Source organism: Astatotilapia calliptera, chromosome 6 (assembly GCF_900246225.1).
Source record: "Astatotilapia calliptera chromosome 6, fAstCal1.2, whole genome shotgun sequence".
Classification (NCBI taxonomy): Eukaryota; Metazoa; Chordata; class Actinopteri; order Cichliformes; family Cichlidae; genus Astatotilapia; species Astatotilapia calliptera.
The window spans coordinates 3,396,313-3,423,402 of NC_039307.1; the positions used below are offsets into that span (position 1 = coordinate 3,396,313).

Genomic DNA, 27,090 nt, shown 5'->3' on the forward strand with positions numbered 1-27,090 from the left:
GCGGCTCATTGTTTCACAGAGTGACGCGTGTGACGCCACCTGACACAGCAGCTCTGTGTTTGTGTCGGTGTCGGTGCATCACACCGGCAGCATCTCCAGTTTCACCGCAGTCCAGTGAGCGCGCCCTGCGGCTGAAGGTAGGGTAGGCTTTGGGATGTTTTTCAGGGTGTTTTCCAGCGCAAAAAGCTGCGCTCTTTTCCTGCATCCTTCACTAATCCTCCGCAGATGGATGGGGATTTCATGTGTGTTCTGTGTGTGATGGTTGTTATGTAATTGCATCACACTGACAGTGAGGCTTGAATGTTGTTTGGCTTCCATGTCACGGTAATTTGATAAAGGAGAGAGGTACCAAAAAGTACAGAGGGGCGTGGGGGGCTGGGTAGGCCCGGATGGCGCAGTTTCAGCGCACAGACATTGCTCCCCAACGGCCACACCATCATCTTCATCAGCAACATCGCGCTGCCACAGCTAAATAGTGCTGTGTAATAACTGTGTGACTCCTGGGACATGCGGGCGTCTCTAGTGCAGGTCTGCAGCGTCATGACCACCGCCTGGTCGTTGCGGCAGTGTCGCACAGAAATGTCCTGCAATGACACGTTTTTACGTCCGATCTGATGAGCTGGATGAGATTTGTAAGATTGGGGGGCTTCATTTTGAAGTGCACGAGTCTTGAGTGTATGGGCTGCTGTGCTCTGATGTTAGCTCAGTTTACTGTGTATTTTGGCAAATGCCAACATTTTCCTTTCATAGCCTGCTAAACGAACAGAACAGTAAATGCAGTATTTACCCCCTTACCCCTCCCAGACTCATATATATTTAAATAACCACCGGTTTATGCAGTAAAATAAAAGTTTAGGTTCATTCCAACAATTTTTTTGTTTTTTTTTTGGTAGTTCATTTGTTGTCTATTTGACTATAATAACCTTGGTTTAGTCTGCAAGCTTCTAAATCTGCTGAACTGCCCATGCGCAAGACACTTCCTTAGCTTGTGAGGGAGTAGTGCAGGTGTTGCTAATCAGACTTACTGTTAGCTAACTAAATTTTGTTTCGCCTCAGAAAACAAAAGGTAAGGTGATGGTTGGAGCTAGTGTATTATTTTGTTTTATGTATATATTTCTAATTGTTAATTTGGATATGTCTCTGTTTAAATTTCAATGTAAACTTTCAAAATACCAGCGGGAAATCCCGTTAGCTTATTGTTAGCTCGTAGGGCGGTAAATTTTGTCATAATAGAAGCAGACTAATATGAGCTTTACTTTTAACCGGCTTGTTATTATTAAATTAACTTATTTTATTATGTAACTAACTCGTGCATTCTATATTTATATGCCAGTCTGAGCCTTGGTGTGAAATAGTATAAATGTGTTTTGTTTTTTTAATATAAAACCTAATGTGCTATGCTGTAAATAAACTAGGGTTTAATACATAAATAAAGGCTTGGAAAGAAAATGTTTTCAAGTTTAACAGGTACACTAAATTAATTATTTAGTGTCCCATATTTATTAAGTACAGTGTAAAAAGTATATAAAATCCCTCTTAGCCATTTAGTGGGGCGTACCAGTATTTTATAGGCCACCATTAAATGTGATATTAATGTTAGATCCGTTGTTATTATACATTAATATCACACTAATATTTAATATTCAAGAACTGTAACAGCCCTAATAGTAGTTTAAACCACTTGGTACGAAAAAGGGACCCAATTGATAAGGTCACGTGACAGGAGAAAATGTAAATGAATTGAGAATATTGCCAAAAAAGTATAATTGTTGAAAAGAAATCTGAACTGAAAAAAATACCCGACAGTTTGTACTTTAACAGTTCACTTAAACTGCAATTTGGTTTTTACCAGAATTAATTCATTAAATAGTTAATGAATAAGTCAATTACTGTGCCTTGTTTTAGTGGATGTTTTGTTAAAAATAGTGCCAGGTTATATTTTCTTCTTGCTACACAGAAGAAATGGGGAGGAAAAGAATGACAAACACATAAATAGGTTAGAGAGTCTAGTCTATTTTAAAAATAAAGGACTGTGCACATTTCAACTGTTGGTGATTTTTGGGGTTTTCTCTGTATTACTTTAGGGCCTTTTCCTCACAATATGAAGCGCCTTGAGGCTACTTTTGTTGTTTTGTTGCTAAATAAATAAAACTGAATTGAAATTGAATTGACCCAAATGCTTCACTTTTGAAATACTCCTACTGTGCAAAGAATGGTGTATATTTGAAGTACAGTACAGTATTTGTGGTCATAGGAGAGCAGGTGAGGTGCATCTTCTTAGTTAAATTAATAAGGAATAATTATGAGAGCATTTCCTGGACATGCCTTCATAGCACCAGAGTAAGGACAGATTAAAGCAGAAAGGCTTGTCGGAGGCAAGGCAAGGCAAATTTATTTGTATAGCACAATTCAACAACAAGGTGATTCAAAGTGCTTTACAGAGACATTAGAAACAAAAACAAATAAAAAGCATGATTTAAAATTGATTAAAACAAGCAAATAAACAAACTAACTAAACACACACATTTCACACCTGTTCGCGCGATCTGAACCCTTATCGTAAGGGGAGCTACCAGTCCTTCTGTGGACGAGCTACTTTCTATTTTAAATTCCCTGAATTTAAAATACTCTCTAGACCCAGTCTAGACCCAGCTGGGGAGCTACCCAGAGCTCTAAACCCACTTAACAAACAAACAAACAAAACAGTATATAAAATCAAAACAGATAAAATCAGAAATAGATAAGATCAGTAGTTAGTGTAAGTTTTGAAATTTAAGCTTAAAAGTGTGGATTTGGTGCTTTATTCAAATGCAGCTGAGAATAGGTGAGTCTTCAACCTGGATTTAAATAAACTGAGTGTTTCAGCTGATCTGAGGCTTTCTGGGAGTTTGTTCCAGATATAAGAAGCATAAAAGCTGAAACCTACATTTGAGAAGCAGTTCTTGTTTATATACAATAAAATCCACAAGTATTTGAACAGTGGCACAGTTTTATAATTTGCCCTCCATACATCAACGCAGTGCACTGATCTGGCTTTTTCCAGTTCCGATACAGATGCCCACAGCCAAGGTATCTGCTTAATCCAATACCTGTTTTGCATTAATAATCTGTAATCCTCCCTGTGAGGACTCATTTGTTTATATGTGAGATAAAATCAGGCTTGATATAAACAGCTTCCATAACTCTGTAAATTAAAAGTGAAAAGTTAATGGATCCAAGAATATACATTTGTTGAATTTATTAGCGAAGTAATAAATGATAACAAGCTCGGTATGAACACCATCAAATATAAATAATGTGTTGGAGTTATTCATCCAACTTATTTGCATTAGACTTATTTTGGTTACAGTGAGTCATTAGGCTGCTGCAGGATGATGTCAGGTACAGTCACATTGGTATCTCCTTTTTTCTCCTCACACACACATTATGTGTGAAGTAGGGCTGTTTGATATAGCGATATATATCAGATGATGATATGAAAACGTCAATCGTTGCATATATTACGCTTTCGTTTGTTTCTTGGTGTTGCAAAATAAACTGTTTATGGCAATATTTTTTCATTGTTTTGATAGTCACTGTAGAATTTCTTAAAGTTCTCTCTTTTTCCTATATTTAATATAACCACGCTACGGACGGAGAAGCGACTGTTTTTATGCGTTGACGTTAGCAACAACGACCGTAAAACCATTGCGTGGCTCCGTCGTCCGCTTGTTTATTTTCTACATAAACCTTTCACAATAAAGCTGAAGATCCTGTTGAGATTTTTTCAAAATAAACTGAATCACATGAAGGAGTACGGATGAGAAGCAAAAAAGAGCCGTCAGGTGCTAAAAAATAAACCTTAGAATCAAACGTCAGAACAGGCTTTTCCCCGCAGCACGCCGTGTAATAAATAGTCACAAAGAAAATGTCTAAAAATGTAGTTTCATGCATCGGTCCAAACACTTGACTCTAGGTACACGACCAGCTAAAAAAAAAAAAACTTCACGCAAATCGAGCTGCCCGAGATTCACAGAATTTACAGAAAATGTAAAATTTTTGTGATACATAACGTTGTCGGGACGATAAATGTCTTATATTGGGATATGAGATTTTGGTCATATCGCACAGCCCTTGTGTGAAGCTGTCCAAAGAGCTGAAGTGAAAGATTATTTAATCAAGCTGAGGACAACACATTATATTACAAAGCCATTTGGATCCAAATATCAGTTCAGGGTATATCAAGCAATCAAGATGTGACTGAAGTGGAGATTTTGAACTTTGATTCAAGCGGTTTAATGCAGCCATGTTTAGGTTGTGTGGCCAACTTAGTATTGGTCTGACTCAAAAAAATAAACCTATCAGAGAGAAGGGACTTTAGGAGTGGCCAAATCAATTGTCAATAATGTTGATTGGCCAATTTCATTTTAATGGGATCTGTCACCTTCTTTATGAGGCTCAAATATGTTTTAAAGCTCTGCTGATAAATTCATTTTTCTGACACCCGGTTTAAATGAGAGACAATTTTCAGGCTGTTTAATTTTTCAGATTTTAATTTCAGTTGAGTGTTTGGCTTCCAGAGTTAAAACAAAGAAATCAAGATAAAAATTATAATTGTGTCTTTGCATTACTTTTGCTGTTCCCTTTATGGAGATGACCCAAGTCTGTATCCGTTTCTTGTCTTGTTGTCAGAGTGAGCAGCGATGGGGAAGGAGAAGCTCCACATCAACATTGTGGTAATTGGACATGTTGACTCAGGCAAGTCCACCACCACCGGCCACCTGATCTATAAGTGTGGTGGCATTGACAAGAGGACAATTGAAAAGTTTGAGAAGGAAGCTGCAGAGGTATGACTCATGTTGTTCTTACTTCAAAAAAAGATCATTTTGAAATTTTTCTGCTATTTAACTCCTATTTTCGGTCTACTTGTCTCCTACTCTGGATAATATTCTCATCTTTTTATTACAAGTCCACAAAAAATATTCGGTCATCAGTCTTATTGATTTACCTTTTACACCTTGTAGATGGGAAAGGGTTCCTTCAAATATGCCTGGGTGCTGGACAAGCTGAAAGCTGAGCGTGAACGTGGCATCACCATCGACATTTCTCTTTGGAAGTTCGAGACCAGCAAGTACTACGTCACCATCATTGATGCTCCAGGGCACAGGGACTTTATCAAGAACATGATCACTGGGACCTCACAGGTACAGTTCAGTGGACTTCTTAAGTGCTCGTGTTAAATGCCATTTATAAGTTTTTCCTCTGCAGATCTTTCAGTGAGAAAAACTCCAACATCTCTGATCTCAGCTGGTGATGACATTCCTTGTTCTTGAGCTCACAGAGAGATCATAGTTTAGTTTAGTTTCACTTTATTTAAGACACACACGGGTCCATAGCAAATAAAATAGATGCAAAAAAAAAACAGTAGAAAATTTAAAACAAATTCCACAGTGTCACACAATTATATAGAAAGTAAAACAACAACTGTTCCATACCTTTGAATAACACCTAACTGAGTTTAGTGCAGGGTCAGTCAGAGATACGATTATACTGTTTGTGTAGTCCTTTACCCTACACATACAACTGTGCAGATTGAGACGATGACCACCATCATCAGCTTCTGTCCTAAATGCTTGGAATGGACTACTCCCAAGCATGGGACGAGATCCTCTCTAGAATCGCTGGTACAAGAAGGGTAATTGAACTGAGTGAGGTGTTTCTCCATTAACCCAAAGGCGAATGGAATCTCAGAAGGATTCAAAAACGTGGGAAAGACTGTAGCTAGTAGCATTAGAATAAGTAGAAGAGTATAACATGAGAGAAATGGTTGATGGAGAAACTTAAGGTGGAAAGACGTTTTCACATCTGTCTCCCTCCCCTCAGGCTGACTGTGCTGTGTTGATTGTGGCGGCGGGCGTGGGCGAATTTGAAGCTGGCATCTCAAAGAACGGGCAGACACGTGAGCACGCCCTCCTCGCCTACACCCTGGGAGTAAAACAGCTCATTGTGGGCATCAACAAGATGGATTCCACTGAGCCCAACTACAGCCAGAAGCGCTATGAGGAGATTGTGAAGGAAGTCAGCACTTACATCAAGAAGATTGGCTACAACCCTGACACCGTGGCTTTCGTGCCCATTTCTGGCTGGAATGGGGACAACATGCTGGAGCCCAGCCCTAACGTGAGACTGCCATGAGACCAGCTATGACTCTTTTATTTGTCTGAGACTAGCAGGGAGTTACACGTCTATAATAATATAAGGTTTTATAACTATTAAAGAATGAGCTTTTGGGTAAAAATACTCCAACATGCTTCCAGGTCTAATGCCTGCTAGTTAGCGCCTCATTCCTTCTTCAGCTTTGGCAAATGGCTTCTGGGTGTAAAATTCTAGCTCAGAATTTATCTGGTGTTAACATTCACATCTTATCACTCCTTGCTAAGCTGCAGACATGTGGGCTTCTCTCCCTTCACAGATGACCTGGTTCAAGGGCTGGAAGATCAACCGTAAAGATGGAAGTGCCTCAGGCACCACACTGCTCGAGGCTCTGGACGCCATCCAACCTCCGACGCGTCCGACCGATAAGCCCCTCCGCCTGCCTCTGCAGGACGTGTACAAGATTGGAGGTGAGGCTGTAAGGATGAAATGTGTTGTGAAGTTTGGCTGAAGTGTTGGTTGTTCCAGAATATGTATGAAAATAGGAATGAGATCACCTTGTGATAAAAACAGCTGAGCTGAATGAGGTCTGAAGAAATTCCCTTTGGTTCATTCTGTCCTAAATGCTGAGGCTTAGAAGTATACGACTTTAATCCATGCAGGTCTTCCACACAGCTGTAAAGTTGTTAACCTGCCTCTCCTCCAGGCATCGGTACTGTACCCGTGGGTCGAGTGGAGACCGGCATCCTAAAACCTGGCATGGTGGTGACCTTTGCCCCCGTCAATGTGACCACTGAGGTGAAATCTGTGGAGATGCACCACGAGGCCCTAACTGAGGCACTGCCCGGTGACAACGTGGGCTTCAACGTCAAGAACGTGTCTGTGAAGGATATTCGCCGTGGCAACGTGGCTGGAGACAGCAGGAACGACCCGCCACAGGAGGCAGCTGGCTTCACTTCTCAGGTGTGCTGTCAGTAGTGTGAAATGCACATCCTTCCTTCTGTTCCTCTCCAGGTTTACAAATAATACCTGTGTCTGCTGCCCTGCAGGTGATTATCCTGAACCACCCTGGTCAGATCAGTGCTGGATATGCCCCCGTGCTGGACTGCCACACTGCACACATTGCGTGCAAGTTTGCTGAGCTGAAGGAAAAGATTGACCGTCGCTCTGGTAAGAAGCTCGAGGACAACCCCAAGTCCCTGAAGTCTGGAGATGCCGCCATTGTTGATATGATCCCCGGGAAGCCCATGTGTGTGGAGAGCTTCTCTGAGTACCCGCCGCTCGGTAGGTTTTTTTTTTATCCTGAAACTGGATTTTGTGGATCTAAATTTTAGCTTTATTTGACTGTGAATTATCCAAACTTTACTCTCACTGACAGTAAGAAATTAGTTTTCAATTCAAACTAAAACCAGATTATTGGCGATGCCTGTAGAACAACATGTACTGAAGGCTTTGTCCCCACTGCAGATGCCTGGGTTCGATTCCAGCTCAAATAATCTCTCTATTCACCCCACAGTTATCTGTCACTGTCTAATAAAGGTGAAAAGGACAGAAATATATCTTAAAATGCCAAATTTATTATTTGCATAAATTCAATGGATATTCTAAACTTGATCATATAGGTGAATATTAAAAAAAATATTTAAAAAAATTTTTTTTAAATTATTTTTTGGAGAGAAGCAGCACTCTCGATAGCTTCCTGTCTATCCAGCAGCACAGAAAGAAAGGGTGGGGGCACAGGTGACCATATACCACATGGTCGAAGTGCTGCATCTTCTCTCTCTCCACCTTCTAGTCTGTCTTCACTGCTTTATCAGTGAACATAAATGGACAGTTATGGATAGCTGAAGTTAAACAATTTTAAAATCATAAAATTTGCCCGTTAGGGAGAACACAACTTCTGAATCAGAGGATCGTCTGTCATGCGTGACATTTTTCTATCAGACGAATAAAACAATAAAAAAAAAAAAAAAGAAGCTAAATATCCCTGGATTCCTGTTACATGTCTGTGTGTGTGTAAAAATAACAACGTCACTCTGACTCTGCACAAACCCAAAGCAACGGGTTATTTCCCCTTTCTACATTTGTTCTCAAGAAAAACAGGAAGTGGTTTTAGTAGCTGAATAAGTTCATCACTAAGTTATTAGGTGAAAAGTCACATAGACATTTAGATTGCTTAAACAACAGAAAACACATTTCATGAAGCTGATCAAATTATATAAAAACAAAAATCTCTTGACACATACTTAGGTCACCTCCTCTCTGTATGTTAATGCACATTTTTTACCAATAATTCTTCCTCAGGGCGCTTTGCTGTCCGTGACATGCGTCAGACGGTGGCGGTGGGCGTCATCAAAGGCGTGGAAAAGAAAGCCGCCACGAGTGGTAAGATCACCAAATCGGCACAGAAGGCGCAGAAGGCCAAATGAACGTTGTGCTGGGCTGCTGCCCCAAACGCTCACCATGGCCGAAGACACACCCCGCCCCTTCTGCACTCCATAGTCAGCGTCTGGTCTATTATCACAATGCATCGCAAAAGCAGACGAAGGAAAAAAACTAACCAAAACGCTGTTAGTGCTCGTCTTATGTAGGTTTTATTGCAGCAGAACACAATAGGTTTGCGTTACAGTTCTCTGCCTGTTGAAGTTAATGATTCAGCTTCTCGTGGATCTAGACGACAATCGTAGTGACGAGGCAGACGCGTTCTTTTGTCAGCTCTTCGTTCATGTAAGCTCTGTGTTGTAGCTTTAACAAAAAGATAAACTTGTTAGCCTGAGGTAGATCAGCTTCTTGCATGTTTGCACCTTAGAGAAACTCTCCGTGCCTCGCACTTTGCTCAACTTAAACTCCCTCCAAGTAGCTCTGATAAATGTTACTGTTAAGTTCACCTTAACCGCTGTTATTTGTGATTCTACGTTCATACAAGTAAAGGTGTTTAAACATTATCTCTCTGCTCCTCATTTCATTCAAATCAAAACCACCAAAAAACATCTGTAGAATTTCCTTTATTGATGAATGAGAATAAAAGTTTGCTTGCATTTACATTACAGGCTTCATAAATCTGAGATTATTACTAGTGTGTAAATATGTGAACATAATTTAAATAAATTAAAATGACACACAGACAGAATGGTAACATGTCAAAGGTCCATTTTTAGCTCAATAGCAAAATCTCTGAATATAAAAACTAAAATGCCTCAAGTAAGGACCTAATGAGAGGAAATAAAGACAGTGCAATCATCTCTGTGTGGAGGAACCTAATGCACCTTTCAGAAACTAAATTAACTCAAAGCTCAATATGTACCATACAAGCAAGGCACCGGTATACTGGATGTACTGCACATTTTGTAGACTTCATATCAGAGCTGGGCTCCTTGATTTTAAACTCAAGTGATGGCATAGCATTCATTATCACTTCTAGATAGGTTTGGATATGGCAGCCTCTTCATGCAAAGGAGATTAAAATCCATTCTTCAAAGCAAACTAAACTTCCTCAAACTTTTCTGGTTTTTGGTAAGGGGTATCTGCAGAATCTATTCAGGTGTTTTATGTCATGCATCTATAGATCAGTCCACGTTCTACCCTGCTATTTAGCCTGTCTGTGTCACACGGGCAGGGACACTCAGATCCACAATTGTAGGTGAGGGTAGAAATGTAGATTGACCAGATGGGCAGTTTTTACCTGTGATAGCCAGAGGTGGACCAATCACCAAAACTGATCTGCATCTAGCTGTGCTGTAATAGTTTTCCCAAGTACCAGAAAAACCTACTTAACCGTATCAAATGCATCTAATTCTCTAACATGCAACAAGGAGGTTTGACATTGCTTTTCTTGTTTTAATGTCAATACTCAGCGACTATACATTCTGTAGCCAGGAAGCAAAAATAATCCCCACATCACAGAGTATAGAAAAAAAGCAAACATTGACCATGATTTTAAATAAGAGTTTAAAAATCTTCCCTCATGTAAGAACAGGCCGGGAGAAAAGCCAGATACAAGAAAAACTCGTACGTCGAAACATTTCCTTCAGTGTTTCTGAACCAAAACAAAGTGCTTTGCCAGGTCACACACCTGTTCTGACATTAAGCAATTCTCTTAAACCAGGTAATGACATTTGAGATGTTCTTCAATCCATGGCTGCGATCGGCAGGGAAACCAACCGGTCGGTGCATAATTGATGTGAAGTTAACAGCCGCTGCTTGTAACCTCTGTTGACGTCCTCACTGGCTGCTGGTGGGAATGGGCATTCTTCTCTGTACACGTGTGCATACAGCAAACTTGCATGCATGCCTTTGAAACATGATTTGAGTTCAGGGGTTTTACGGCCACCCATCAAAGAGACCAACATTTTTTAACATGGGGTTTAATTTATCCAAGGAAATGGTCAGAAATAACAATTTGTGTTGGCTCTTCATGCTTGGTCAACCCCAAAGACTCATTCTGACCAGAAAAATAACTCCCTGAGCCAATAGCAGGGAACTCAACCTCAAACACAACTGGGCATTTGAAAGAAGGTAACAAATAGATGGTGAGCTATGACCTCGGGCTGAGGATTGGTGGTGGTGTTGACAAAAAAGTGATCGTCTGCCAAAAAAATGATTGCCTGTATTTAAACTACTGTAAATCACTTGTTAGCCTATAATATATAAAACATGTATCCCTCATGAATGATATCAAGTCATCTTGAGCTACAACAGCATTCCTGCCACAAGGTAGAAGCTGCAGAGTTTTTGGCGTTTATATATGTAGGGCCGCACGGTGCCGTGCTGGTTAGCACTGTTGCCTCAGACAGCTCAACTCCACAATCTGGCCAGGACCCTTCTGTGTGGCGTTTGCATTTTCTCCCTGTGTTTGTGTGGGTTCTCAAGCTTCCTCCCACACTCCACAGACATGCAGTTTGTGGGGTTAGGTTAATTGGTCATTCTAAATTGCCCATAGGTGGGAATGGTTGTCTGTCCCTACACGTTAGCCCTGCGACAGACTGGCGACCTGTCCAGGGCATATCCTGCCTCTCGCCTATGGTAGACGACACAGGCTAGAGTCCCACCCCGTAACCCTGGTAAGGATAAGTGGAAGAGAATAGATGCATATATATCCTTTATTTATCCAGTTAACAAATCTCATTGATATCAAAAATGTCTTTAAGAGTGATCTGGTCAAGAGCGCAGCAGTAGTTGAAACAAATACGACTTATGCGACGTTTTAAGAGACCAACATGGTCACAAAGACACTTGCAAAACTGGTCATTTTGTTATTTTATGTAAAACTCCTTTTTAAAATCCTGTTCAAGTCTATTAATCAATATAAATAAAGACATTACAAATAAAACACACACTGAAACATCAGGAATCACTTTTTTGGCAGACTATCACTTTGTTGTTGTAACGCCAGCTCCTGGGCTGATCCCACAAATAGCAAGGAGAGAGGGCGGGGCATGGAAACAAGAATATACAAATATGTAGGGCAGGAAACATTTGTAGACCAACGGCTTGAAGAGGGTGTTGTGAGGAGTGGTTCCACTCCCCAACTTAAGATAAAATCCACACTTAAATGTACCTGTTGTGTTTGGAAAAAGCCCAAAGTACACAAAAGTTGGGCTTTGTGATAAAGCATATCTTTTCTTCCCGCTGAACCTCTGAGTAGCAGCTTATGGTTTTATAAGTTTCAAAATAAGACACCAAAAGAATCTGAGTTTAAGTGAACAAAGACTATATAAGATGGAGGTAGCCACTCTGCTTTCACCTATCGGTTACTCATTTCCTGCTATGAAGCACTTTTGGGGTTCCCATCTTGGTGTTTTTGAAAGCAGAGGTGGAGCTGATGGTGAAACTGAGGGACACTTAATGCCCATATGTTCACCCTGTAAACCTGCTTTATGTCCTGCACAGTAATAGGGATCACGATTCACAAAATGAACAATATTTTACTTGAAACTAGTGATGTTAACTATGAACCCATCGAGGAAGTGAGCAGCAGGGACATTTCTTTCTCAGTTTATACAACAGGGCTTTCTTTTTGAACCAAGGGAGTGTCCCCCTGCTGGCCATCAAAAAGAATGCAGGTTTAAGGCACTTCTGCATTGACTTCACTTTTCAGATCTAGAAGCTACGTCCATCTCTTATATACAGTCAGTGATTGTGGTTGAACAGTCCAAAAATATAATTTTTCTCTACTAAGCTCAATTTGCCTCCGTTCTGCTGCTTCTAAATGTCAGTGGTCGACAAATTGAAACTCCAGCGGTAAACGTATTACTTTGTACTTCCTAGACTTCATGCATACAGAGAATCTAACTGTACTTATACTAACATAACAATACTTGATAACATCATTATGCTCCAATACATCAGTGTATATATTTTTTCTTTTTTGGGGGGGCCCTACAAGCACAAACAGGAGCCCATTTGTTCATTTTAATTACTGACAATCAAATCTCTGAATGCAACTGGCCCCTCCCCTACCTTCCCTGTGTCTTCTTGCACCTTATAAAACAGAGTTCCAAAATTGTGTTGAGGACAACAACCTAAAACCACAAGAAATTTGTTGTTCTTGCTGTAAAGACGGAAAAAAAAAACATGCATGAAAACGTAAATCGTATTGCCTGTATTCACATTACACTGGTATATTCCTTTTTAATAGAGTTCTTTTTAAAGGTTTGATTGAAACTAAAATGATTTAAATTCTGTCCTTTGAACGTATTGCTTTAGTTTCATAAAATTTACCCTCTTAACTTCAGATTACCTGTACAGATTATGGTTAAAGTTGGGTCTTATTTTAGCCACAAGGCCAAATTTCCAGAAACAAAGACGACGTTACATCTCAGAATTAAGTCTTGTTCATTTCCACATTACAGTTTTTCTATAAAAAGATTTTCCATTTTCCAAACAGGTGAAAATGTTCAAAAATGGGTTGAATGCTAAGAAACCGAAACCTAAGATATGTCATCAATGACCTTGTGAATCTTAAGAGGTTAAAGATGGGAAAGAAAGAATGCATCTGGCAGTAGTGATGTAACATCATTTCAGTGTGGAAACGTCTTGTTTGATGGGAGACACACAAAATGTGGCTTTTATACACTGAACATGGCCATTCTCAGAGAGGGTTTCAATAAGTGTTAGGAGCCCATGCCCTCGACTGCAAACTGTACCTTTCAAATCTCTGTACCTCTTTACAATAAGCATGCACTCCATGCTGTATGTCAAGGTCTCATATCAACCCGAGTTTAACAGCGGAGGTTTTTGGGTGTCTCTGTTGTCGTTTCTCAGGCTCTTATCTCAGATTTGTCAATCACACTTTAAAACAAAACTCATGCAATGATATGTCATATGGTCAGCCTGTATGAAAATACTGTGATTCTTATCAAATGGATCAACATGAATATAAACAGAAGAAGACCCCATGTAATATTCCCACCCACCCACTTCCCTCCAAAAAGGATAAAAACCGTCTTTTTGAGGTGAGATTGGTGTGCCTTCCCGACATGTAGCTGGGTCTATTTTAGCCGTACGTGTGGCATGTTCAGCAACTCGTTGCTGCCAGTAGAGGGCAAGGATGCGTGACCGCTGGCCAGACTGCGGTTTGAGCCCTGGGTCCCTGCTCCGGCTCTGCCGCCTGTCCTCAGGAGTTCTGAGGAGTAAGTCGGAGTCTCGGCAGACCCCTGTGACAAGAAGTCAAGTCCCTGCGTCTCAATGTCTCTATCACTGATAAAGAGGTCCTCCTCACCCCACCCACCTCCACTCCTCCTGCCTGTACCGCCCCCTCCTCCCCCAGGATCTTGGCTACAGCTATGGAAGCCAATGGGGGAGTCACTGCTTGTACTGGGGCTTGGAGATGACAGGCTGTGGCCGTGATGGGTGGGGGCTACTTGCTTCAGATCCTGCACTGACATGGACTTGCCCAATCCTCGGTCCATCTCGTTGGACCCAGAGCAGCAGCCCAGCGCTGGTGGCACCAGGGGCTCCAGCTCCAAGCTCATTTGTCTCCTCCAAGATCCCTCCTCCTTTGTGCTAAGCCTGCTGTTGCTGTTCCCTTGGAGCTGCTGCCCCAATCTGTTGAGCCCCAACCCAAGGCCCTTCCCGACAACGCTGTCCTCCATCTGTGTCCCAAGACCTCCACAAAAGTCCTCTATGTCAGGGGATACCTCTATGGAGGCTGTTCGCACTAAAGTGCCTGGGCCGTGACTTCGGCTAGGAGGGGGTGGAGGTGGAAGCCTCGCCAGAAGAGGAAACCCACCATCTCTTACTCCTCTGTCCCCTGAACTGCTGACACTGTTCGGGGTGAGGATGGGTGGAGAACTACCCATAGCCTCATCAGTGCCACTTTCAGGTGTGGTGGCCTGAGCCTGGGGATGGTGGTGGTGGCGATGGTGATGATGATGTGGCAGGGGCGATGGGCTGAAAGAGGATGATGCGAGGCCAGAGGGAGGCGTGGAAGAGGGGGCATTGAGATTGAGGTTGAGCTCGTTGGGGGGCCCCAGGATGAGATGGAGTCCTCCCTGCGAGAGATGAGAACTGGTGGAGGAGCGAGTGACGAAGCCGCTGGTGGGCGGCGCTCCACTGCTGCTGACCTGGGTGGAGCAGGACATGTCCTTGCTGAAGACAGAGGAGTGGTAGTCTGAAGTCTGTTCCAGCTCGAAGAGGGGAAGAGAGGAAAGCGTGAGGGCCGAAGACGAGCCTTTACGCAGAACCTGACGATAAATGTCGAGCAGGGAGTCCAGCTTCGACTCAATCGACTGGACCTGTGAGCAGAGAAGAGGAATAAAGGAGTGATCTACCGCCACATCTGGCAGAATGTACAGATGCTCTAAGTGTCGATTTGAATGCTTGAGAATCAGGTCTGGGGGCTCATAGCTACCTCAACAGCATCTTGCTTTCTACCAGATGTTTGTTTTAAGCTTTAGGATTCATATGCATTTGCCACTTTCAACTTGTGCACCTGAAAAAAATCAATTTGCTGTAAAGAGTAAAATGTGATTCAGGGCCGTCTTAATAAGGTTTTGAATTCTACCCATTGTGACAAATACCAAAATAAAATGATCAGTAAGATGTTTTAGTCTTATAAGCAGTTTGGAGATGAATGTGATTAGCTGAGTTAGTCTAATGTTGCATAAAAACTGGAAGCGGGACAGAGCCGGAATACCAACAAGTTTATTTCCTGTAACTTTAGGAAACTTAAACGCAGTCGAGATGGATCACATTTTACTGTATTTAGCTGGTTTGCTGTCGATGGACTGGCACTTACGTAGCGCTGTTCTAGTCTTATTGACCAGAAACACTGGGGGCATTTTGGGGTACGTAATGAGGACCGGAGGCAGCAAGGATCCAAACACTGAAGTTCCAATTAGCAAAAACCCTGATCCTCTCAACCTCCTGAAATTTTAAGAACAAAACCCAGAGGACGGACCTGTCGCTCCACCTTACAGACGCGACCCAGCATGCTCATGTCCTCCAGTATATCGCCATCAGAGAGCAGCTTGTCTCGAATCTTCTTATCCAGAGGAATTTGGCCCTTCCCAAGGATTTGGTCCACCCTGAAATGCACAGAAATACAAGCAAACACAATAAGATATTAATTTTAAAATGTACAAAGGAGGACTACAAAAGGAAGGAAAATTAGAACCGTTTATCTAAAGTAAACCTTTCCCCGAATAAAACAAATCCAAACACGAGAGATTATTCTTCCTCACTGGACTTCACACTTCCAAACATTACCAACCAGATTACATTTTACCAATTAACAATACAACTTTTTATTTCAGACTCTAAACATTAGAGTCTTATATTTTGGTTTACACATGATTATATTTATGTCTAAATGCTAAATCCAGTCAGGCTCTGTGGGATCTGGTTAATAAAGTCTGTTTGTGTTAAAGCTGACAGAGAGCACAGAAAAACTGAGCCAAGATCATGCAATCACGAGTTCACCAAAAGGAAGAAGAAAAAGTCAGGTGTGGACACCCTGTATGTCACCACTAAATCATGCTAGAAGAAAAGGGGATCGAGCACTACACCGGGAAGTTAGATCTGGATTCTAAAACTGTATTTTTACAGGAGGAAGCGAGAAGATTTACGACACTCGTTCATTGTAAATCAGTCCAATTTCAAATAAGAAATGTAATTCAGGATAAGATGGGCAGGAACCGAATGATTCACGCTCCTCTTGAATATGAAACATGCAGATCAAATGTAGACGATCTGGGGATTGTAATTGTGGACTGGATCCAAATATAGACAAGACCAGCCTCCATGTAACATTTTAAACATTTTACTAAAAAAAACAAAAACATTTTGCGTAAATTTAAGGACTGTTACAGCTTTCTCTATTCTAATCTTACAGATGTTTTTCATATATTACAGTGAGGTCATGGCAGGTTGAAGTTATTTGTGGCTGGAGCTTGCTGACCTGTGTTAGACTCTACTCGTGACTACGAGATGTGTTTAAAAAAAAAAAAAGAAGCATGTTGACAGGCCCTCCACCCTTTGCAAGTCGGATTGGCTCATCTGCAGCAACAGAGTGCACACAGCATCAGCAGGGGGCAGTGTTGCAACAGCAATGACAGGTGAAACCTTCTGGTGTGTGATTGGAGTGTGTCTAAAACATGTTAGCATCACATTGCAAACTCCTTTCCCAGAACAGAAGTCAATTTACTTAAGAGATCTGTTAGTGGCTGGTTAGTAGCAGATATATCCAGGACGTGTTTGTGTGTGGGAGCAGAGTGTGGCTCGAAGCTCAGTTAATTCAGGCTTTAGCTCGTCAACCAGGGGCCTCATTTATCAAATCATCAGAGGAAAAAAGCTCCAAACTTACACGTTTTTAAAACCTGCAGACAACTTGGATTTATCATGCATATAAAGGCGGTGACAAATCCCGAACTTTCAACCGCTTCTCCTTAAAAGCCTCGGGTGGCACATGTGGAACAAGAAGTGAAGGTAAAGGCAACAAAACAACACTGGCAGCAATGTAAAGGTCCTGATTAACAAAGACAAGCAAATCTATCAGTTTTATGGAGGACTGGAAGGAGTAGTACTGTACTGCACTATGTGTCAACTCAAGCTGATTTAGGCTTCATCTGTCCCCTTCCTGACAAACCTGCCAGTCTCTTAGGACACACAGCATGCTTCAGGGGCTTACATCATTGTTAAATGGTAAGCTGAAATCCTTTGAGTTTGGGATTTATAGAGCTGTGTTTGTAATTGTTCTTCAATGTGAAAACTGTACACATAAAAATAGTTTAATGTCCTGGTGAGCAGTGAAAACAAGGTTCATTCATAAAAGTTTCCAAGCAGTGCTACTAAGTGAATTTTGGATCAAGAGGGTCTTTGCCTGTCCAAAATCAGAAGTGAGATGTTGGCACAGCTGAAGTATAGTATTATGTACTCGTCAGCCACTCAACACCATCTACAAAGGAGGTCCCCGCAGTCCTTAGACATGCACGCTGCACACCATCCATTTCTCTATTTTATCTCTGGTGAGCCAGGCTCAGCAACTGCCGGTTTCTATGGATCAGTTGATCCAGACCTAACTATATGCTTTGTCAAAGGGAAAGTTTTAAGCCTAATCTTAAAAGTAGAATCCAAACTGGGAGTTTCCACAGAAGAGGGGCCTGAAAGCTGAAGGGTCTACCTCCCATTCTACTTTTAAATACTCTAGGAACCACAAGTCAGCCCGCAGTCTGAGAGGGAAGTGCTCTAATGGGTTTATATGGTACTATAAGGTCATTAAAATAAAATGGGGCCTTTTAAATTTGATTCTGGATTTAACAGGAAGCCAATGAAGGGAAGCCAATATGGGGGCAAATATGCTCTCTCTTTCTAGCAAAAAATGAACTCAACAGTTGTACTAATTGTCCCGAGTGCATGTTTTGTAAACCTCATTGCCATCACTTCTCCATGAAGGGGCGGTCAGGTATGCTGGACTAACGAATGGTTGATAAATGAGGCCGCACTTTATGTTTTCCTTCACGTTTCTGACAACAAACCAGCTCCTGAATTGTGCGACTGAGGAGTGAACTGAACCCATGTGACATGCGAATGACAGAGTAGGTGGGTAGATTGAGTAAGTTGGGGGAATTCTGACCCCTGGGTGGAGTTCTTCCTCCCCTGGCTGTAATAGACAGACAGGGAGGGGGAGGAAAAGGCCTTGGCTCGGCTGCTCAGGGGCTGTGGGCCTACTATCATGTCCAGCCTGGAGAGAAGCAAACACAGGTACAAACATGCAAAAACACAAACTGCAAAAAGAAAAAAACAGCGTGAGATAAACCCATGCATGTATAAGGAATGCATACACACATGCAGATCTTTTGCAGTACAATGTCCGTCCTACCTGGTCTGCAGGCTCTTGATGCGGCACAGCATGTCCAGGTGACCGGCAGAGTACTGTTCGATCACGTCCTTCACATCATACGGACGCAGCGTCTCCTTAAACTTCTTCTTGGCTACATGAAACTTCATGATCCTGCATGAACAGCACAGAAGTTCATAAATTCACCAGAAGGGGGAGCTGTGGTCCAGCCGTGACACTGCCAGCCTGAGCTAATGTAAACAAATTAAAGCCTGCATTTATTTTGATAGTGCTTAATGGTGCTTTTAATGTGTCGACCTGTTTGTTCACAGCATTTCAAACGCTCAGAACAATCACTTTCTCAGAAAAAGAGCAGTGAGGCTGAATTCAAGGGAACGTGGCTGAAAGTGGAGAGTCAAAGGGGTCGGAAACAATGAAAACATGCTGGATTATATTGTCACAGCCTTCCGATATACAGTTTTGGTCCATGTGAATGCTTCAAAATATCAAAAATATTTAATAAGATGCTCAGCCAGCATCATTTCATAGAGCAAAACAGGAGGTCCCGATGATGTAGTTTACATGTACATACCACTGAGCCTTCTGACACGAAATGTGATGCATATAAAAATGTACAAGTGACAAGTTATGAGGTGAATGGCATACCTGGCTTCTGCTATTGTTAGATTTGACTCAAAGAACATTTTTGCTGCAGCTGCAAATCTCATTTAGTGACTTCCTGAATTTGCCGTACCCCTGACTTACCTTCGCATCTCTGTGCTGTCATGTGGTTTCAGAATGTACCTCAGAATGTGAGACTGTTGTGAGTGAGTGCATACACAAAACTCTACTATGGGCTTGAACATTAGTTTTCCTTTGGGTGCGTTCTGCGTAAGGAAGCTCGTTAGCTTGCAGGTGCCATGGAAGTGAGCACGTCTGTTTAGCTTCTTGGCCCCTCAGTGGCCTCGAGTTTGGCACGTAGGACATTTGATTAGTGAATTTACACTTTTCTTTGCACAATAACTGAAGCATATTTAATGAAGCTAATATTTTCAGAATACAAGCCTTTGAAGCGCACTGATGTTTATTTGCTGTATTTCCAGCATTTTTGATCCTACATAATTTTGTAAATACAGCAGGTACCTACGTTAAAGTTGTAGCCTTTAGTGAAGGCTATCGTGACTGATGTGGCTGTGTCACTATTTTCACACCTGTCTGTGTCCACAAAGTGATGCGTGACAGCCAGTTCACTTTATATGTGGAAGCTGGATAAAGGGATGAGGTGAACCACTGATGTTTATTATTGTTCTTTGATAAAACTGAAAGTCTGTCGATGCTCATAAAGTAAAAACTAAAAGAAAAACCAACATGAGGTGTCTTGTTAAGGAGCTCGTTCACCACATGGAGCCATAGAAGCTTCAGCATTATAGTCTTAGTTATTATATATTTAATAATTCAAACACTGAGCTGCTTTTAACTTTTATTCAACTCCTGCTGGTCAGGAACGTATGATGACCTTGCATCTAACAGGCTCTTTAGTTCTTTCAGGACACGAAGGACATGAAGACATGTCTACTCTTGTTTCCTTGTGACACGATCACCTTACACAGCTTTTAATCCTCCCACTAACCATATTTCCTGATGATCCAAAAATAAACTAACAGAAATAACAACCATCCGGTCACTTTAATCCCCTGAGCTCAATCAGAAGACGGCGGGGGGTTGGCCGCAATCAGGGTTAGTTTGCCTGCAGCCTGGGTCACGGAAAACTGCAGCAGAAGTTAGACTGAAAGAGGAAGTCTCATTTCCTCTGTCTCACCTGACAGCTCGGATGACAGACTTGACCGAGGGCTGCAAGTCCTCCACTGAGATGTCGCAGTGACAGCCCTTCTCATCAAAACCGTCCTCCGCTGTAATGTTGGAGTCTGCCGTTTGGAAGAGAGGCGCAGAAAAGGAGGATTATTTATTTCTGTGATAGCAATGAAGTCACTTTATGCCAATGAGAACATTTTGCATCCACACAAACAACAGATTGCAGTGAGCCGTGTTAGTCTTACTGCTCAAACACACTAACACACGGTCACGTAGCTTTCCGTTGCCCTGGAGATCCATCCATTTGGGCAACAGAAGATGCCTGGGACAGTTCAGCCATAACTTAAATCTTTTCCTGCTCATACATGCCTGGGTACGATCTTGTCACTAAAGTGGACGCACAACGGGATATCATAGCGTGGCTCAAGCACGTGCATCATAGTTTAAACCCCTTGTTTTGCACAACGGAATACAGCCTCCCGTCTGCAGCGAAACACCCCAATAGCTTTTGTATTAGCTTTAGCCCGGTCGGACTGGGCATGAAAGGGCTGCTTAAGTACCGCAAACTCCTCTGCTCCTCCACTTGGACCGCTAGCACTGGCCATAACTATCGCTTGACAGACCCACCATGCGCACTGTGGAGTGGGATCAGTTTGGATTACGGATCAACTGTGATCCGTTGCACCACTAGACGAAAGAAGGATATGTGAAGAAGAAAACATCAAGCAGTCAGCAGGCAAAACCAGGTTTGGGTAATAGCTTTGTCTTCCAATATGACAACAACTTCAAATTTGCATCACTCCTGCTGAAGAACATCTGACAAATACTTTTGACCCTGGTAGTTTTTGTAGTTTTGGACAATTCCAGCTGTTTTTAGACAGAAACTCTAAACAAAACCTGCTCATCACCAGGTCACTGTTTAGTTTCAGAATAAGTTACCACCTCGATGTAACAGGTAAAAAGTGACTCAAGACTCATAAGAGACTAAACTCGGACTTTAAGCTCAACACAGCTTACTAATCCATTGACCTTCACTTTGTAGTTACACGCCTCTGCTGGGCCGTGGGGATCTCTGTGAGCTGGTGGAAAATCTGGAGTCTAAATAGTTTAAAGCACAGATCAAAGCTGTCCAAAATCCAGAGATTCACCTTAGTGTCATGGGGTAATAAAGCATTAAAGGTTTAGAAAGACTTCATTTTGATTTTCCAAATGGAGCAGGAACCCTGAGCACCCTGAGGAGGTAAGCACAGGGTTAATGCCGTTGATGTGTTCTGTTGAACTAAACACTGTAGATGACCTCAGGAAAGGATCGATTACTCCACAGATTACTCCACAGTATGTGGGTTTTGTCAGACCTCTAGTGTGGTTCCCCAGCTGCACCAAGGCCGATCAGCAAGCACTCCAGCGGGTGGTGAAAGAAGCTGGCAGAATTATTGGAACAAGTCTGCCAGAGATCAGTAATATCTTCCCCACTCGCTGTCTGAGGAGGGTGCACAGTATCCTGCGGGACCAACATCACCCTGCGCGCCACCTTTTCCATCTGCTGCCCTCAGGGAGAAGGTACAGGTCTATACAGGCCAGAACATCCAGACTGGCCAACAGCCTGTATCCACAGGCTGTGAGGCTCCTGAACTCTCTGCCCCCCTCTCACGGACAATAACCATATCCAACTTCTTAATAGCAATGAACTGGTCTGCATTGGTGCATCATATCTTTATTCTCTTCCCCCTCCTGCCCCCCCCCCTTTCTTAAATAGATAACTATCATATCTGATATCATATCTCACAGTACAATAATATTGAATGGGTTGCATTGTTGTATTTTGTCATGTTTCTCAGGTCTTTGTCTGAATTTCTACGAACATTATTGCTAAGGATTGTCTTATTGCATTGGAGTCACACTGGGTTAAATATGTACACTTGGGTTTTAAGGGGTATTTATTATTTTCTTCTTTTTTTTGGGTTGTATGGAAGCCCCAAACGCAATTTCATTGTTCTTGACAATGACAATAAATAAATAAATACTAAATACTAAAATACCTGCTGCTGATGAAAAACAGTGCTGATTAATGATTTGCTCCATTAAAAAAAAACTTTCCACTAAAATAATTCCTGGTTTCATTTCTAATTAAGACAGAATGGAAGGGAGATGTTTCCCATCCTCTAATGTCTCACTTAGCCAACATGTCAGCGATCAGACGCAGCGTGGCTAACCAGCCAACCAGTTTGGTTTTGGCTAGCTTGGCTAATGATTCCTCTCCACCAGCAGGCCTCAGCCAGCTGGACGGCTCTGACACCCCATATGGCTCCTGGAGCTCACCACCCCCACCTTCCATCTATCCATCAGTCCGCCCACAACCACCAACTGGCCGTTACCCAGGAGGACTCGCCAGGCCGGCACTGCTAGGCCAAAGAAAGGGAGCACAGCAGCCATCAGCATTCCTCCACTCCGCTGCGTCATTAGTGAGCCAAACCAGTTCTGATGAGCTGGATCGAGAGTCAGTTAAATATGAGCAGTGAGGTTGGGGCAGTTGTGCTTATTTTTATATCTCAGGAACACCTTTCTTTAAATGTGGCACTCAAGGAAGAGCAAGAGCAGCTGTTTGGAGAGGTTACTCACTTCCTGTTAATCCCGCATGACTGAAACTGGCCGATTTTGACTTTGACAGCACACAATGAGCAGCAGTGAATGTAGCCTAATGGCTAAAATAAGTTATTAGACCTGCTCTGAACAAAAAAAGACATTGAGACATTTCAAAATTTAAATGGAAAAAATTCTAACATCTTTTTTTTCCCCCTCACAGGAAAAGCAGTTTTGTCCAGTACTATTTATATAACGCAAAAACACAACAACGGGCACCTCAAGTTAAAGACTCCATGATAATAGAGAGGAGATGATGAAACCAAGAAGGCCGTCTTCAGTTTTGGTACGGTAATATGTTACTTAGCATTTATAAGCCACCACTAAAAAGCCAGCAGGGTGGAGGCCAGAAGCCAGACTCTAAAACAGGTGATTTTGCTTTGTTAATAATCCACACTGATATAAAATACCGGCAGTGAAAGCAGAATGGCACACGCACCATCAGTGGTGGAGCGGGACTGACTCTTGAGGCGGAGCGACGGTCTGAACCGCGTGCGGTCGTTGAAGCTCCAGCTCTTCTGAACCTTGGCGGGACTGGTGCCCTCTGTGCCAGCGTCAGCCACCGGAGAGCGCCTGTCATTCACTGATGACGTCTGCCTATTCTTGATGCTCTGACCTCGGGGGCTCGCCATCCTCACCCGCTCCTTAAAACTCAACTTCTGGCTGAAATTAGTGATGAAAAGTAGTACAGAGGGAGATTGGAGCGAGAAGGGGAAAGAAGAAGGAAGTGAAGTGGGGTGGAAATGACAAAGAGGTCAACATGTTTGAGCGATAAATGATTTTCATGATAGCAAAAAGTTATCCTGGAAAAGTGTTCCTTCATAAACTGCTGAACATGGCAGCCATCCATTTAGTATAAGGGCTGCAGGACAGGATGGAGACAGACCAGCATGCATTGCAGCAGATGCTTTAGACAAAATGCAAGCTTTGGTTAGATATGAAGCTTCAGCTGTGTGATGATGCTGGTGGTTTGTTCCTGCAAGTGTGCACAGTATGCCGTCTTGTGTGACCAATTCGTTTACACATCATTAAAAGAGCCAGCGGGTGTCGCACAGTTATATTAAATGTATCGCATGTTTTTATATAAAAGTGTGAGTTTATGGATGAAAATTCATAAGAATTACCTGCAGAGTGTGAACAGGCAGGACCATGAGGTGTGGAGATAATTAGCGAGTGACAGATCCTGTGTTTATGCAGAATGACAGCATGCAAAGCCGTTCGCAGGCGTCAGCCGTGCATCATTTACATGCTGCAGAGGATTAAACAGAAGTCTGTGTTCTTCTTATTGTCACCAAATCAGTGGATTTTGGTCATGAATGTGTTGATTCGTCTCAGTAAATTCTTACTCTTAAACTCAATAGTCTGAGAAAGTCAACAGGATGGCTAATGATTTCATTAAGACGTTATCAGCCAACGAGTGCATCTGCATAATCCTCCTTTCTAATAACTTGTAAAATGAACGTCATGATCTCACTTGTTAGTCTCAACGTGACTTGACACTAATGACTGAGCCCGTGAAGTCATCAGGAAAATGTTGCATGCTAGGTTCTGATTCTAAGCTAACGTTAGCTAGTGTTGCTCACTGCTGACTGTGCCGAGTGGCAGTGAGGCCCTCGAGACTTTGTACCGACTCTGACTCGTATCCCTCGTTAGAAATCAGAGCACATGATGTAAGAAGTAACTGAGAGTCTCATAGCTGTTAGGTGGCTAGCAATAAGAAGCAATGCTTCTCACCGGTGGAGGGGATGGTACCTGAGATGTCTGTGTGGGTTCTGGTGAATGAAGCGCGGTTTATCGTTTAGGTGGAATACAAGGAGGTGAGTGAAGAAGAAAATGTTGACGGTGCATCACACACACACACACACACACACACACACACACACACACACACACACACACACACACACACACACACACACACACACACACACACACACACGGTAATTTCAATCTCACTACATCCAGAGAAAAAGCTAATTAGTTATTTCAGAGGAGCTGCTGCTGAGAACGAAACCTGGCACAGACTAATGACCTGACAGTTAAAAACCAAAATCACAACAGGCACAAATAGCGCATTGCTCAGGCAAATATCAAACAAAAGGCAGATAGTGTGTTACTATGAAGGCGACTGATGTCTCCCTGCAGGGTTTTCTGACTCTGCTCTCTCTGAGGCTGCACAGCCTCCTACAGATACCCATGCACCAAGAATTAGTCAGCATTCCCAAAGAAAAACTTCATGTCACAGGGAGCAGAGATGCTGTGTACCTATGTTTCCGAGCAGTACACCTCCTCAGTAGCTTCTGTTTATTACTATGATTTTTACTAAAAACCAAGGGGAGATAGACACACGGTGATGTGTTACATGAAGCAGAAACAGATGAGAGAAAATCTTTCTGTCTTAAACCCTCGTGCATCTAAACACCACTTTCTTAGTGTAAGCTCTGCAGAATAACTGATTGATGAACCTTTGCAGGACTGTATGCATGAAGTCTAGGAAGTACAAAGTAATACGTTTACCGCTGGAGTTTCAATTTGTCGACCACTGACATTTAGAAGCAGCAGAACGGAGGCAAATTGAGCTTAGTAGAGAAAATGAACATCTACAGGACCGTTTGAAAAAGGCTGCAATTTGGTGAGTCACACAGTTCATGCCGATATCCCTCATTTAACTATGTGAATTCAGCTGGGCCATGGCAACAAGTGCCTGAATCACCAGTGAGCGGACAGGGAGCTTTACACAGTCGTGTGGGTTTACTGAAGGTATAAACATGCAAATCCATTTTTGTTTCCCATGTAATGTTTTGGTTTCCTCACTGCCTTTTCTCATATATACTGATTCTGTTAATAAAGCAAGGCAGCTCTGCACTGACTGCACAGTGTGGCGTTTAATCCCTCCTCTCTAGCTCTGCAGTAGAGACATAAATAGAGTTGGGGGTTTTGCAGAACCTCCATCACCTTTTCTACATTGTGGTGTATTTCATAAACCAGGTTCAAAGGGAAAGAGTAATATAAAAAAAAAAGAAAGCACGCCTGCCTTCAGTTCGCAGCGGTGGTTTGCAGACAAACATTTACTCAGTGTTTCATAACTGCAAACACAACATATTACATCACACAGCCTCCACTGCCCTGCACACTGCCCTCCCCAAATGAGTCTATAAATGCATTGGCTCAAAGAGAAACATCAGGAGCACTGATTTCATTACAAAATTAAGCAATATTAGGACATTATCACACAGAATAACATTTGTAATAAGTGTGTAATAGATACCTCAGGCAAGAGGATGGTTTAAAGCATGAGAAAAATGTTGTGTGTGTGTTTTTGCCTTTGTGTGTAGTGAACGCGGTGTGTAAATGATTTTATTTTTTCTCTTTTGGAGAGAAAAAGCAATAAAAAGAAAAAACAGCACCAAACAGAAAGTCAAAACAGTGAGTCATACAGAGTGCTTGTGTAAAAGTGGCTGCTTTTCCAGGCAACACATCATCACCCTTATGGCCTTCAGCTCCTGTTAGGGCACCTGTTCTGTCTGGGTGACCATGCAGGTCGCACAGAAGTGTGGCGGAAAGAGCCCTCAAAGACGGCCGGCCATTGTTTGAACATAACGATGCAGATCACGAGTGTATTAACAGAACTTCTTCAGCTTTGCTGCTGATTTCCCAGCGCTCATTCGTTTGCATTAGAGCATTGCAGGAAATGCTTTGTACCTTCGACTGAATTTAAGTGAGTGATAAAAATAAAAGCTGCACCACATTTTTGATGTCATGCAACATAAGGTACATCCGGTGTAGCTAAGTTGTCCTAAAGGCGATGACACGTCATTAGAATAGAAAGTAAATATGGGCGTGGCCATGGAGAATCACTAATGAGTGAGCTGCAAAGTGCAGATGAAGTTTGAAAAAGAAGTGCCACAATAACATCAGTTCCTCTAACAACCGGTGTTCAAGAAGTCCGGCTGTACAGCAGAAATAAACACATTTATAGCCTGATACATAAAACCATTTCGGCCTCTATAGATTGATTCCCCCTTCATAACATTGTTGAGGTGTATCTTATAGCCGTCATTCATCTTTGATCTACAGGCAGGAGTTAGAAACTCTAAAATCTAAAGCTAACTTTTCAAGGTAATCTAAAAACTCAAGTACTTACAAACATTTGACTAAAAACAAGAAGAAAAAGCCATGAAAATAAAATTCAGGCACTCAGTTATTTTCAGGTAAATTTCCCAAGTGGT

General features: G+C 42.2%; 2 protein-coding genes across 6 annotated transcripts in view; one reads left to right on the top strand and one right to left on the bottom strand.

Moving 5' to 3' along the window:
* The first annotated feature begins 11 nt into the window (after positions 1 to 11).
* LOC113023574 (elongation factor 1-alpha 1) lies at positions 12 to 9,077 on the top strand. 2 transcript variants are annotated; one of them, XM_026169693.1, is made up of 8 exons: positions 12 to 137; positions 4,672 to 4,826; positions 5,004 to 5,183; positions 5,863 to 6,159; positions 6,452 to 6,602; positions 6,839 to 7,095; positions 7,182 to 7,416; positions 8,437 to 9,077. In XM_026169693.1, exons 2-8 carry the CDS (start codon positions 4,683 to 4,685, stop codon positions 8,559 to 8,561), a joined length of 1,389 nt encoding a protein of 462 aa, XP_026025478.1. In that variant the 5' UTR covers positions 12 to 137; positions 4,672 to 4,682; the 3' UTR covers positions 8,562 to 9,077. The 2 variants fall into 2 exon arrangements, with proteins under 2 accessions (XP_026025478.1, XP_026025477.1); XM_026169692.1 differs by lacking the exon at positions 12 to 137 and adding an exon at positions 941 to 1,066.
* Positions 9,078 to 12,000: 2,923 nt separating this feature from the next.
* Positions 12,001 to 27,090, bottom strand: part of LOC113023576 (potassium voltage-gated channel subfamily KQT member 5-like) — a 135,153-nt gene continuing 120,063 nt past the window's right edge. Inside the window, exons 10-15 of one of the 4 annotated variants that reach the window (XM_026169697.1) lie at positions 23,301 to 23,524; positions 20,229 to 20,334; positions 18,452 to 18,583; positions 18,206 to 18,313; positions 15,533 to 15,659; positions 12,001 to 14,867 (exon numbers count right to left, since the gene is read on the bottom strand). In XM_026169697.1, coding sequence (XP_026025482.1) covers positions 13,623 to 14,867; positions 15,533 to 15,659; positions 18,206 to 18,313; positions 18,452 to 18,583; positions 20,229 to 20,334; positions 23,301 to 23,524 — 1,942 coding nt within the window. In that variant the 3' untranslated portion in view covers positions 12,001 to 13,622. Of the gene's footprint in view, positions 14,868 to 15,260; positions 15,660 to 18,205; positions 18,314 to 18,451; positions 18,584 to 20,228; positions 20,335 to 23,294; positions 23,525 to 27,090 lie in introns of those variants that run through there. The other 3 variants (XM_026169700.1, XM_026169698.1, XM_026169699.1) reach the window with 3 other exon arrangements.